This window comes from Myodes glareolus, chromosome 8 (genome assembly GCF_982192425.1).
Source record: "Myodes glareolus chromosome 8, mMyoGla1.1, whole genome shotgun sequence".
NCBI classification, from domain to species: domain Eukaryota; kingdom Metazoa; phylum Chordata; class Mammalia; order Rodentia; family Cricetidae; genus Myodes; species Myodes glareolus.
In genome coordinates, this window is record NC_142033.1 from 12,707,557 (window position 1) to 12,722,977 (window position 15,421).

A 15,421-nucleotide genomic window follows, 5' to 3' on the forward strand; every position below is an offset into this window, starting at 1 on the left:
TTCCCACTGAGGCTTATCCCTACATAATCAGTGTGTGAGCTGTGTGTGTTACACAAGGGACTTCTTCAAAAGAAGGAAGGGGACAGAATTCCTTCTCCCATTCTCTGCTCCTCCAAAACACTCCTCCCCCATGAGAAAAAGAATGTATCTATTTGATTCATATGAGAAAAAAAAAATACGCTGCTCGGGCCTCTGAATTCATCCTCCTAAGATAGAACTGCCAATCTACAAGGTACATTTTGATCTGTGATACCCGCAGCAAATGTCTCACATGAGGGAGACTGAGTAACAAAGCAGAAGAATCTGGGAGCAGTTAGAAAAAAAAGGGAAAATACTTCAAATGGTTAATTTTTTAACTTAAAAGAAAGATTTATAACTAAAACAAGAGCAACAGGTATTTTATTGAAAAATAAGAAAGGACTGCTATAAATTAAAATAAAGCAGAAGTACAAAATCCTATAGAAAACCATCATTTACACACTTAATGAAGTTTCCAACAAAACCACAAAAAAAGAAAAAACTGAAAAGATAACCAAAAGAACAATCACCACAGGAAGACAAACATCCATTTCAAACAAGTTTCAGAAAGAACACAAGAGAAAAAGCTTGGTGTCTTACAAAAAGAATATAAAACCTAGTTGGGGGGGTGCATGCCTTTAATTCCAAAACTTGGGGGCAGAGGCAGACCAATTTCTGAGTTCATAGCCAGCCTGGTTTACAGAGCAAGTTCCAGGACAATCAGGGCTACACAGAGAAACCGTGTCTCAAAAAAAGAAAATATCCAGAACTGACATAAATGAAGTATACAAATTATAAGATTTCAATACACTGGAGATAAATGAGAAGCTACCTGATAATGTCTATGCAGAAAACGGATCTCATTAAAAAAATCATCATAGTAGTAGAGAGAAAAAGGAACAATGCAATGCTTGCATCAGTATTACTTCTATGGTAGAATCTTTTTTCTAACCAAATTAACAATCAAATGTGGACACAGAATAAAGACATGTTTGTCTATGGTCATTCCCTGCCTGAATGTGCCCAATCTCAACTGACCTCAGAAGCTAAGTAGTATCAAAGCTGCTTAGTACTTGAAAGGGAAAATAAAAACATATTTACAAATTGAAGATCTCAAAAATATTTCCACTCATAAACTCATATCAAAAGGCTTAAGAGAGATTAATTAGTCCAAGAGTGAGGAGAGGCAGGCCAGAGGTGGTCCACTTGAGGGCCATACATCCGGCCCTGGGCTCACTCCCACACCTAACAATAGGGAGGGGAATAAAAAGGAGTCAAAGATACAGGAAATCAAGAACTCCCAAGGGACATCTAAACCCTGTCTAAAATCAGCCAGGAGAATGTAATCTCTGTGAAGAGTACTTCCGAGAGGGAGAAAAATGAAACTCACACAAGTGTTACCATGTTTAAGCTTGCCACACAGACTTAAATTTCTACTGAGGAAGATGGGCTAAAATAATAACACACCTGAAGAAATTAGGCAAGTGAAAAATTGGGCAATTATTAACTCCAGGAAAATCTTACTGAACAAGAAAGAAAATGTAATTATACACTACTGCATGCCACCCCTTCTGAATGGCAAATAACATGGTGAAAACACAGACTCAGCCCGAAAGCTCCGGCAATGCTTCTTCCAAGAGCCTGTTCCTACCAGGATCCATACTACACCACTTCCTCAGTTCCCTCATTCCACTCCTCCACATGCTAAGAACACCAACTCCCACTTACAAGACAACCTAGAAATACAGAGGGAGAATCTGAGAAGCAACATCTCGTGCATCTTAAATGACTCTCAGAAGAGAGAGGGGTCAACAGGCTGTCAATCAACCCATGGCTTAGTAGACTATATTGGGTTTCTGCTGTTCCTGCTGCTGCTGTTGTTTGCTTTGGGTTGAGACAGTTTCAGAAAGTCTCACTATGTAGCTCTGGATGGCCTAGAACTCTCTATATAGACCAGACTGGCCTCAAACTTATAGAGATCCATCTGCCCCTGCCTCCCTAGTGATGGGATTAAAGGCGTGCAAAACCACACCAGCTACTGGGCTTTTTGAGCCATTTCACAAGTTACTTTACTTTTTTTAGATTGATTTTTATGTTGTGAGTCTTGACTTCAGGTGTACATGTGTACCGCATGCTTGCTGGTGCCTGTGGAGGCCCTAAGAGGGTGGTAGAGGCCTGAAACAGGAGCCACAGGTGGTTGTGAACCAACACATGGGTGCTGGGAACAGAACCTGGACCCTCTGCAAGTGCAGTCAGTGGTCTCAACCACTAAGCTATCTCTTCAGTCCTACGTAAAACACTTTTGATTTAAAAATTCTTAGGAAACAAACCTTGCTGATTCAAGCACTAGATAAACATTTCTATTTTTACAAAACCAAGTAAAAGACTATGTTTGTAGAGAATGGACTGAGTGCCCGTCCCCTCTCCATTAGGACAATTAGGAGTCAGGACAGTTTATATTTGCTGTTACTACTAAGGCATGCTATGCAAGTAAACATTTATTTATCACGTTAGGTCTAAATAAGCATTTTCTCATACAAATGAATTTTTTAAAAATGTAAAGAGTATGTATTAAAATGCTGCAGGTTTTATGGGGCTGGAGAGATGGCTGCTCTTCCAAAGGACCCAGGTTCAATTCCCAGCACCTTCATGACAGTTCACAACTGTCTATAACTCCAGCTCCAGAGGATTCGACACCCTCATTCAGACATAAACAAAACACCAATGAACATAAAATAAAAATAAATCACTTTTTTAAAAAAATTCAGGCTCTCTAACTTGAAAGGAAGGAGAATCAGGAGTTTATGGGCAGTGGAGACCATATGAAATCCTGTCTCAAAAAGAAAACAGCAACTGAAGAGACAGCTCAGCTGGGAAGGTGAAGACCTCACCTGGATCCCCAGAGCACAGGCAGAAAAGCAGGTGTGGCAGCAGGTACCTATTACAATGCTGGAGAGGAAGAAATGGGGGGTCCTTAGGGCTCACTGCCAGGAAGCTCAGCCGACTCAAACAGCTCTAGATGCCACTGAGGTGCCATGTCTCAAAAACAACATATGCCAGCAGAATAGCTCAGTGGGTAAAGGCCCTGGCCATCAAGTTTGACCTGAGTTTGATCCTCAGGACCCACATGGCAGAGAGAACGACTCTCAGACGTGACCCTGTGACTTCCTGTTGTTTGCGTGTACCCTAACTCACAAACTCAGGATTTCATATAGCCCAGCACATATACACACAAATAAAAAAAAAAATCCTAAAATCTCCTACAGGCACTACACACCTGGACACTCACACTAAGAAAACTAGCATGTGCAGCCTAAGTGTGACAGATTTAGTATGTTTACAGTACATGTTACAATATTAATTCTTAATAGATTACAAAAAACATATACAGACAACAAGAAGTATAACTTAAGTTGCTTAGATTTCTTATTTTGAACCCAATGATCACTTTGCACCTCCATTTGCAAGTTCCTGTCATACTATAAATCATGATTAGGTTTTAAATAAGTTTTTAGAGCATATATAATTAAGTTATTAAAACTGAAATTGTAACAAAGCACCTAGAACAAGGTAGCAGTTGCCCTGGGAGAAATCACATCCCCAGTGCTCTATGACAGACACTCACCCCGGCAGTACTCCATCAGAATGAGCACTTCCCACACATTGTCACTGATGGAGTTGACAGCACAGTCCAAATAACCAACAATATTTTTGTGGCCAGATAGTTCCTTCTGTGAAAAAGAAATGAAATCTTTAAAACTAGGAAATATAAACTTTAAACTTCTACAACAAAAGATTGTAAGCCTAAATAGGTAGACTTAATAAATTTCTAAAAGTAAGACTAAGGCATGAGAATATTATATTTCAGCCAGTAATTTCTATGGTGAATTTTTCATTGCAAGATTCAATGCATATGTGACAGTCATTATCCAAGATAAATAACCTATAACATTTGTTTACAAGTTCAGCCATAATCAAGTGATAAAAGCAATACTCTTCCCAAGGGCTGGCGACACAGCTCAGCCAGTAAAGACACTAAGACTTGACTTCAGTACCCAGGACCAACCTGGAGGAAGGAGGAAACCAAGTCTGCAAGCTGCCCTGATCTCCAGTTATGCCACCCCAACATATCTACACAAATAAATATAATTTAAAAAGTAATCTTCCTGAGCCAGCAATGGTGGCGCAGGCCTTTAATCCTAGCACTTGGGAGGCAGAAGCAGGCAGATCTCTGTGAGTTCGAGGCCAGTCTGATCTACAACAGCTAGTCCCAGGACAGGCTCCAAAGCTACAGAGAAACCCTGTCTCAAAAAAAAAAAAAAAAAAAACCTTCCAAAATAAGTGTATAATACAGTCCTCTGAAATTCAAGAATAAAGTATTAGAACTCTAATTATACCTACCAAAAAAAAAAAAGGAATTAAGTTCTAATGTAAGCTACTTTCATGTTTTTCCTAAGCAATTCATGGGAATATGTACTTTTCACTAAATCTAAAACTGGAAGAAGTGGCCAGAAAACATGTGTGAAAAAGAGCTCACAAATTAAAGATAACACTAATGATGTGCAAATAACAAAATTTAAGATCTAACAAAATTTAAGATCTAAAAACTTTTCCTCTTTTTACAAAATGGTCATCAGCATAGAATGAGGCTATAGACATCTCAGGGGTAAGTGCTGCTTAGCACATGTGAAGATCCAGGAAGGGGCCACAATTATCTTCAATAAATTTATAAAACAATATACCTAGTTTCAACTGTACAAAGTAGTTTGTGATCGGGACTACCACATGTAAAACATGTTAAATGATACAGTGGAAGAGAGGTCCCCCCCCCCAAAAAAAAAGCTGAAGAGCAGCCCTCCACAGGCGTCCTCTCCCTCCCCTGCCTTGCTCAGCGGCGGGGCTGACTGCTGACAGACATCACGTCACACCTCTCATAGCTGCACACACGCTGCCGAGCAGAAGATTACGACAGAGGAGGACATCACCTAGGCTCGAGTTAGAGGATTCAGTCTAGACTTTGCCATTATGTTTAATAGTAATTCCTTTTCAAACTTTTAGCTATTACCTTTACTTTTAAAATGTCTCAAAGAATCTCTAAACTAGCTAATGAATAGAAACAATAGGAATTCAAATAATAAATCACAGAAATATCCTTATTTTTTAGGTGCTGATAAAGACATTGCTATAAATGAGAAATTCCCCTCAGTAGTCAGCTATGTGGGACGGGCATTAAGAGTCCTCCTTAGTAGTCAGCTATGTGGGACAGGCATTAAGAGTCCCCCTCAGTGGTCAGCTATGTGGGACGGGCATTAAGATCCACTTCCAGGAAGAATATTCATGGTTCAATTGCTGAACAACATTCTGGCTGTTTCTCAGAAGTTTTTTAAAAAGGCATCTAGGTATATAACCAAAAAAAGAGAAACTGAGGACTCAAGGACAGTAACACACATGTGCACAGCAGTTAGCTAGTCACAGAAGCCAAAAATGTAGGGACAGTCTAAATATCTATCAGTTTTTCTCCATGAACAGATAAAACTGCAGTGTTCACAGATATCATTTGGTGACAGAAAAGATAGTAAATACTGATGAACACTACAATGTCTAGGAACCTCAAGGGCATTGGGGGAAGTAAGAAGGAAAACCCATTGTACAGCCCCATTTACAGGATTAGAATAGAAGTCAGCAAACACACAGAAGGGAGCTTGCTAGGAGCTAGACAAAAGGGAAATGGAATTAACAGGAAAGTGGGTAGAATCTTTTTAGGGGTTATGAAAAGGTTTTGAAACTACACAGAGATAGTGAATATATAGGATTATGAATGTGCTAACTAAATTAATTGATTTTCTATTATCTGAAGTCAAACTAAGACAATACACATATGCATGCAGGTGTGCACAGGTAAAAACTGCAACAGAAAGGGGAGGAGCAGTGAGAAGCAGAAGGCCCAGAGAGCACTGATTGTGGAAAGAGGATGTATCGCTTCAAGATCATGCTGTATTGTTTACTCGGTCACTGATGCTTGGGCTAGTCTAGCAAGATACCTTTCCTCTACCTAGTATTTAGTAATACTTCCCTTGCTGAGGGACAACTGGCCTTACAATGCAGGAAAAGCAAGTAACACTGTCAGGGAGATAAACTTGATGTTTATGGTGTAATCCTGTCAACTGTTCTATTCTCCCAATACCCCACACTCACAATGAATTTGAAAGGAGAAAGAGCATGTTGCCTGGGAGCCCACACTGAGAAGGAGAGGAAAGGGTGGCCGGTGGCCGTTGCATTCAATGCAATCAACTGGCCAGATGCAATCAACTACCAATTCCCACATAATTCAACTGAATGATTTTTCAAGTTTGGATAAACTGATAGTGTCTAAAAATCTGTGAATATTGTAGCATAAAACAAAAGAAACGCAGCCAGATTTCTAAAATGAACTTTTCTCTCACCATAATTGTGATTTCCCTTTTACAAATGTTGAGGTCGGGTGTGTTATTGACATACATTCGCTTCAGTGCACATCGGATCCCACCATGAGTTCGCACCAGGAAAACAGTTGAGAATCCACCTACAAGAGGAAGCAACAATTAATTTAAAACAATCAGAGACTACCATTAAAATTATATACTATAAATTTTACTGGGCATGATGGTACATGCTTTAATCTTAGCACTCTGGAGGCAGAGGCAAGCAGATCTGTCAGTTCAAGCCCAGCCTGGTCTAGAGAGTGAGTTCCAGGACAGCCAGGGCTGCATAGGAAGAAAACACACACACACAAGTAATTAAAATTATACTCACACATGCATGCATACACACACACACTCATACATATACCATCATTTATAGCAGAAGAAAATAGTCAAGGACTATATTTAAGACAAAAGTAAGTACAGAAACAGTTTACTGATTAAGAGCCAAGCGCTGCTATTTCCTGTGTCAATCGGGAACAGCACTTTCAGAACCATACAATTCTCAAACGAATCTGCTTCTCCCTTTCCCACAGAAATACTGTGACAAACATCCTCATACACCTAGCTTGACAGTACCAGTTATCACCCAGCTAGCTTCATGACAATGCACAGCTACTATTTAATACTCAATATAGCTAAGCTGGGACAGGCGGACCCTCCTCCAATTCCAATTACAGGGATGAGGTCACCATATTCTAAGTCAATCATGGGATCTCACTTTGCTAATCAGCACCTGACTTTAGGATGAATACTGACCAGCTCTTACGCACGGGCGTAACTTAGGTAAAGTCTACTGAGATTGCAGGAATGGTTTTCCTGCCCAAATGAAAGTGCGTGGCAGAGAAGGTCCCATTCTTCTTTCCTACTTCTGTGTAAGATGATGCTTAGACATGATGTCGACAAATAACCTATGCCATGGTAATCAGAAAGAAAATGGCTCAGAATACTGAGAGTGGGCTACTGAATTAGCCACCTTCCCTCCAAACCTCTAGTGAAATGCTAACGCTTTTATCTACTCCTTTATCTATTCCCTTTACTGCATCTGAGAAAATACTTCATCTGATTTAAAATCAATTATTTTTGTCATATCTAAGATAAGATTCTCACATTAAATTTTTAAGACTAATTTTTGGTATAGAACATTCTATAGTTTATGTTTTTATGGCATATCAATTTTATTAATTCTACAAAGGCGTGATTGGTAAATTAGTGCTATAGTTGGAAAAAATGAGACAAGGGTATTATGAGACACTGTAGACTCTTTCAAAATGCACAAGAGAAGAGTCAGCAATAGATACAGATCTGACAGAGGACAGGACAGAAGTAAACGTGACAATGAAAGTCATGCCATCTGCACTAACCAGAGTCCCTCCCATCCTAAGATGGTAAAGACTCCAAAGAACAGCCTAGCCTTCTCAGGGCTCTGGTGCGAAACAATTCCATGGGACACCTAATGGAGATGCTATCTCCTCTCTCTCTCTCTCTCTCTACACACACAGACACACACACACACACACTCACATTCACACACAGACACACAGTAATTGAATGACGGTATGTTTTGTAAAATAATTCTACCTAGGTTTTACAAGCCATTATACAAACACATGGTTTCTGGTTTTTTGTTTTTTAAATGAGTACTCCCAATCATGAGGAGGTACTTCTCCATCGGTATGAGGAAAAACAGCTCATGGGGAAAACTGCAAGCTGTTCACTATACTGCATCAAGATCAGAAGTTCGGTTCAAAAGAAGATTGCGCGCTACGAAGCAAAGTTTGGCACACTGAGGTGATGGTGGAGTTGAGCATGAGATAACAAAGCTGGGCAGGTGAGAGGTAGGACAGGGCTCTGGCCGCTGACAGCTGCCCATGGAGCTACCAGGAAGCCCTTGGTGAACACAGAATAAAGCACAAGTGAGTGCCTGTGCTGACAGGTTTATGTGAACTTGACAGAAGCCACTGTCAGCAGAGAGGAGGGATCCTCGACTGACAAAATGCCTTCCTTCTTAAGATCTGGCTGTATGCAGGCTGTAGGGCATTTTCTTAATTAGTGATTGATGTGGGGTAGGGGGGAGTTCAGTTTATGAGGTTATCCAAGGGCTGATGATCCTGGGTTCTAAAGAAAGCAGACTAAGCAATCCATGGGGAGAAAACCAATAAGCACCCACCCACCATGGCCTGCATCAGCTCCTGCCTCCAAATCCTACCCTGTGTGAGTTCCTGTCCTGACTTCCTTCAATGATGGACTATGAAGTGAAAATGTAACTCAAATAAACCCTTTCCTCCCACCTTGCTTTTGGTCATGGTGTTTCAGCCCAACAATAGTGACCTTGACTAATAGGGCTATAGGTAAAGACTGTTTCTAACAAGAAGCTTCCACCTAGGTGACCACCTCTAGACATGGGGCTAAATATGAAATAACCAAGACACTGCAGCTCCCTCCTGGCAGCCATAGAGAGGCAACTCTTCACTGTGGAGAAGCTACATGCCGAGTTATGAGAATGTGAGAACAGAGAAACAGAGAAGCCCTCAACTGTGAAATACGAGGTTGGAAGTCGTGCTGCCCAGTGACTAACAGCAGAAAGCAAGGTCAGTAACAATAAAACCTGAGTCAGAGACAGGCAACCGCAGCTTCAACCACCCTGACTCGGCAGACAGAACAAAAACAATGTGTGACCATCACCCTGACTGGGTAAATAAGGGGACATGTTCAGAGCACATGGCTTCCTTTGGTTCGACCAATGTTAGCCTACGGGCCTCTATCTTTGTCCAGTTTTCCTACAAAAACCCTAATCAGGAGTTCAGTAGCTTTTTCCTCTCTCCTCCATCTCTCAGGTGTATCTCTTTTCCTCAGCTTCTCACTGTCTCTCTGTTCTACAAACCTTAAAGCTTGTTTCCACTTTTCATATTCTCACAAGAGTTCGCCCTTTTCATTTTCACTGGCATAAGACAACATGGAGCCGCTATCTCAGGCTGATCTTTGGTGACCACTGAGTGTCCAGCACCTTAAGACCCTAGGTTAAGCAAAACTGGGCAAAGGGTCCTGGCATACTGAAAAGCCTGTATTATAATGCATAGAATTTGTCGTCAACGTAAGAACAAATACTTTCTCCTGGTTGTTTGTTCCATTGGTCTGCTAACCGTGTTTGCAAATGGAAAGCCTGTGTACTGTTTCTATTAGCATAAGGAACAGCAAGAGAACCCAGAGCTGTTTGCCCTGCACTGAATAACTAAAGAAGAACATCACTTCCTTCAGAGGCACTGTAATGTTAGATGTTAGCAGCTGTGTTGTTTGCTGACATTTTTAAAAGGAATATAAAATATTCTCCCTTAGGCACATATCAAAGGAGGAAGAACATAAAGAACCTTAAGATGAGGACAGTGAGAAAGATGTACTGGCTTAAGCAATGTAAGATTGAGTTGGAAGTGTCACCACAGCCTGCTAAGTGCTTGGACTCCAATTCCAGCCTGTCAAGCGCTGACCCCTCCCCAGGGAGGGTCAGGACCACTCCCACAGGGTATTTAGGCTTGAGCCAGAAAAAGGAACACACGGTTTTGGGTTTGCATGGGCTCCTCTTCTCACCATGCTGTCTCGGTCCTCCCAAGAGTGCTGCATTTATTAAACATGGGAATTTTAATTTGGTCTAATCTGGTTTGATTGGAGTTTCTTGCGTCAACGGCAAAGGTTTTATTAAGATTAAACCAAACAAGCACCTTTAAAATGCTTGCATATTATGTTTAAATATTAGGAAGAGTTAAATTTGCTTAATTATTGGTTGACAGTAAACATCTTTAAAAATATCATTTCTGGATAAGAAAGATGTGTTTCAGCAATATTTGGTACAAAAAATCCATCCAATTCTAACACGAGATATCTAAAGTTAGCATAAGCCCCACACGATTACCCTCATGTCAAACAACAGCTGTATGTTCTGGTGACCACTGGATTGATCACAAATTATTGAACCTAAAAGGAGTCATGGAAACCTTAATATTTGGATGTCAGTACAAGATATCAGAAACATGTAATACAGACTTTCTATATACCTGATAAATACTGATGAGTTCACACAATTAGACTTCTTTACCCACCCATGGATTTTATTTTTAAAATCTCACCACTTCCTGTCTGTACCGCACAGCATAGTTGGTGCTATTTATTAAGAGGAGAGAAATTTCTTGAATCCCTTGTTAAAGCAACATCAATTTCTTTCACATTTTCTAACTATAAGAAAAAAAATGCTCTAAAGAAGTCCTCATTTAAAATTACCCACATGCAAACATGTATAAAGGAAATAGGGTAAAGTGCAGTTCGTTACATCTAGATGGTAGGCATGAACTACTTACTCCTCAAAGTACTTTTCCACCTTTCTGCACGCTTTGACGTTTCTACTACCAAGCTATATCCCTTGTCCTTTTATTTTGAGACAGCGTTTCATTATGTAGTCCAGGCTGGCCGCCACCTCCTAAGTGCTGGAATTACTGGTACAAAGATCTCCACCCAATTCTAACAATTCTACAACCCCAGGCTTAGTCCATCTTGTCATACCTATCTATATTGGGGAATCAGGAGCATGGTATGGTATATCCTTTCCCAAGTCTTTCCTCTCTTGCCACCCAATCTTACCTCCACCACTGAACTAATATTTCCTAAGACACTATTGCTGATTATACACTTGAGACTTTCCCTAAGGAACTGTAAGTCTCTTAGGACAAAAAAGTTTATGGTAGCCTAGAAACCTTAGCTTCAGCATCCCAACACAGGAAACACTGCATGTTTATCAAACTCTTGGCCACAGGTGGTGATTCCTACGAACTGTATTCGAAAGGAAGAAAGAGGGACAGGAAGATAACACCACGTGGTCTTTTTTCTTCCTGTACACTTCACCAGTAAAATAAGACTGAACTATCAGCAACTCTTAACTTCAACCATTGCCAAAGAAAACAAAGTGACTTTAACGCTATCTTCAAGATAAGTGGGAAAGACATTGAGGCTAAGAGAGTTCCTCCTCCCACTGAAGGCTCTGGGCTCTCTGGAACAACAGAGCCCCAGGTTAAGTCAGCAGTTCCAAGGCTTTCTCCTGAAAACGAGGCTCTTCCTAAGGAGGAATGAATACTAACTTACATTCCTGCCAAAGTCACTGTTATCACCGAGTGCAATGAATCAGAACTGAGGGGAAAGACACACACTTTACTTCACTCCCGCATTTAATTTATTTCCACGTTACAGATGAGAAAGAGATCAAGTGCTGGGGAAGGAAGCAGACAGACGAAGCCAGGCCTCTTGTTTCCCCTATAAAACTCACGTTCAACGATTCTCACAGCCCACAGCTAGGCATGTAGGTATATGCCTAACAAAAAGAAAATGCTAATTACAAATAGAAGGCTCTAGAAATAACAAAAATGAGAAACAAAAGGCAAATGAAGACATCAAGAAAGAACAATGCCCTGTCCAAATTTTCTTTAAGAAAATTTTACTTAATAAGCACAAATCCTTATATATAAAATATATGCCATGTTTAAACTGGATTACATAAAGCCTTAAAAAAGAGAAAAAAAGCAACAGAACCCAGGTGTGCGTATGAACCCAACAATTGAGAAATACAGGCAGGAGGACCAGGAGTCTGAGTCACCCTCAGCTGCAGCCTTAGTTTAAGGACAGCTGGGCCAAATAAACCCTATCTCAACCCACACACAATGTCCCTATACTAAAAAGATACTATGTACTGTGAGTATGAGAACAACTTCAAACTAAAATAAAATTTATTGAAAGTTTTTTAGCTGTAATACTTCAAAGTTTATAAATAAATAGGGACTCTTGTTCCCATAATTCCCCAGGGCACCCATCAGTCAGTTCACCTTAACCACTTCCACTCCCTAAAGCCTGAACGGCTGGCCCACGCCTCCTGTGCTGTGTGTGCTGCAGGTGTCTGAGGCTGCAACGCCTGCTAATGAAACTGACACAAACCATGGCATTTTCCTTGGCAATACTTCTTCGAGATTTCTCCTCTCTGATGAATTCTATACTTATAAAAACAAGGATTGTATATACCTCATTTTCTATAATATTATCAATGCCAGTCATCTTGCCTGACATTCAAATTATCTGTGAATAACTTAGTATAAATCAATTGATTTTACTGGAAAGCAGTTCTATTTAAGCTCTGAGTCCTTACTTCTTGCTGCTGACTTGATTCTAATGGAGTACACAAACTATAAAAACAGAATACATGTTCATTACCATATACCATGCTTAACTAGATTAGTACTAACAGCCTTCTGAATCCTTCCTTGAAAAACTATTTTCAATTTGATAGCCACCAGTATTATTTTAAATACAGAAAACTGCTTCTTTTCATTCTGAAGCAAAATGCCCTCTACGGTCAAAACTAAGTCAGTCAGTGTACTTTGACAGAATTTTTCAGCACTAAGCTCCATAATATGTTTTCACACAATTAACACATTTAATTCTTAAATCCTATTTTTAGTAATAACTTCACTGTTCTGCTTTTTGAAATAAAAATTAGAAACAATCTTATTCTAACCAATATAAAATTATAGTTAGACAATAAGAATAAGCTTGGTCTACAGAGCAGTAGAGTGGCTGCAGTCAACTATGTTTACTATATATCTCAAAACACAATGTTAGACTAGAGGACACTTCCAATGCTCTCAACACACAAAAATAAATGGCAAATAAGTTGATGGACGCCATGAATTCACACTGTATGCATGTATCAAAATACCACTCTTACCAAGTAAATACATCACAAATAAAATTTTTAAAAAGCTAAGCCAGGTGTAGTGGCACACACCAGTAATCCCAGCAACGAGGAGGTGGCAGCCAGCCTGGACTACATAGTGAGGTGCTGTCTCAAAATACAAGGGATTGTACAGATGCAGCTCCGCGACCTTCGGCTCAAACCCCAGCCTAAAGTAAGCACTGAGAACTTCAGCAGGTGCGTCAAGACCACGATCATTAATACAGCTAGAACTCAAACACCAGGCTTCCGTCAAAGCATCCAGTTCAGACGAGCACGAGGCCCGAGGACAGGCAGGGAAGTACAAGGAGAACGTCCCTTACGCTCCCGGTAAGTACAGGGAGAATGTCCCTTACGCTCCCGGTAAGTACAGGAGAACGTCCCTTACGCTCCCAGCAGACTACTCATCCAGTTCTCACTCACTGCCCTCAGAGCTGGAGTGCTTGTCCAGTTCTGACGCACGGTGTGAACGGCCTTTAGTTTTCATACTTCCGGTCTCCTAGTCCTTTATGCTGTACTTCAGAATACAGTTTGAGTTCATTTTCCAAAGATCCTCCCTGCCCTGGGGAAAACCACAAAGTGACATCACAGTCTCCGGGTGTATTCCAGCTTCTGATCTTTCTCACTGTTCGTTTCATCTCCCACATACCCACTGCATTCAAATCTGGGCCCAATCAGGCCACCTCTGTGCCCATACCCTCCTGGGGCCTCCTGTTTCACTGCAGTCCGAAAAAAACAGGAAAGGATGTTAGCTTCTCCATGACAGGAGACAGCAGCACCTGGCTCTGCCTGTGCTCTCTGGGGTCTTTATACTGTGTTCACCTAGAACGTACTGCTGAGATTCCAAAGAAGAGATTCCTTTTCTCCTTTTCTTCCCATCTTTACTCAACCACCACCCACCTCCCCAAGCACCAAGCCCCACAACAGATTCTCCAGCACAATTTTCCAGGGTACCACGAACCCCTGCTTGAATTGTTTCCTTCTGGGAACTTACTGCTACCTTCCACTTATCGCACCTGTCTTGTTTCAGTCAGGGTTCAGTCACTGAACACAAGACTCAGGAGTAATTCAGTGATCGCTTGTGGTTCCCACCCTATCATTGTCTTGGAGGACTACGAGCATTTACTAAGCATGGGCTGATGACTAACTTAAGAGGAGGTTCTGGTCTGAACCAGTGTTCTAGCAGTATCTAGCAGTAGTCAAGGTGTCTGAAAAACAAAGGCTCTCTGCGACCAGACCACAAGCCGTGAGTTACAGTGCACAAAGCTGGAAAGAGGGAAGTAGTCACTGGCGGTGGTGACAGACTAGAGTGCGCGTGGTTCATCTTCCCCAACCCTCAGGAGCTGTCTGGATTGAGGTAAAATAGTGTTTTCTATTTTGCATGCTCATATGTGCAAGCGCTGTTTTCTGCATTCCACTTGAGCTCCTTCTCCATCACCATACTGCTCACCCACTGCCCATGCGTCCACCCACAGCCCCTGCTCACCCACTGCCCATGCGTCCACCCACAGCCCCTGCTCACCCACTGCCCACGCGTCCACCCCACAGCCCCTGCTCACCCACTGCCCATGCGTCCACCCACAGCCCCTGCTCACCCACTGCCCATGCATCCACCCACAGCACCTGCTCACCCACTGCCCATGCGTCCACCCACAGCCCCTGCTCACCCACTGCCCACACGTCCACCCACAACCCCTGCTCACCCACTGCCCACGCGTCCACCCACAGCCCCTGCTCATCTGCTTCCTTCCACCCTAATGATTTGTTCATAGTATACAGTACTACACACAGGTAAGTCTAGCATTTGGGAGGCACGGGCAGGAGGATCACTCCCAATTCAAGGTCAACTAGGAAGTGTCAGGCCAGCAAAGGCTACATAGTTGAAAACCTGTCTCAAAAAACATTTAAAAATGAATAAATAAAAATCAAAACACTGACTTAAAAAGCAGTAAGTTCACTTCCTCAATTACAGAATACGGAAAGTGAAGAGAGATAAAGTCCTGGACAGTATCACTGAGCTGTGCGAGGAGCGCGGTGTTCTCTCTGAGACAGCAGCAGTGATGAACTAAGAGTGTCACATCTGTCTGAAGTCTTCAACAGCAGTCTCCATGAACTGGCCAGCAGAGAAACAAGGTAAGCTTAAGTTCCAGAGTAATACAGGACAAGAAACCAAAACAAA

The 15,421-nt window shown here is 41.5% G+C and overlaps 1 protein-coding gene across 3 annotated transcripts in view; it reads right to left on the reverse strand.

Moving 5' to 3' along the window:
- Bmp2k (BMP2 inducible kinase) overlaps window positions 1-15,421 on the reverse strand; it is a 96,219-nt gene that overhangs the window by 60,299 nt on the left and 20,499 nt on the right. For all 3 annotated transcript variants that reach the window (XM_085691600.2, XM_085691599.2, XM_087908850.1), the window contains exons 2-3: window positions 6,462-6,580; window positions 3,644-3,749 (exon numbers count right to left, since the gene is read on the reverse strand). In XM_085691600.2, the coding sequence (XP_085547726.2) occupies window positions 3,644-3,749; window positions 6,462-6,580 (225 nt within the window). The remainder of the gene's footprint in view (window positions 1-3,643; window positions 3,750-6,461; window positions 6,581-15,421) is intronic.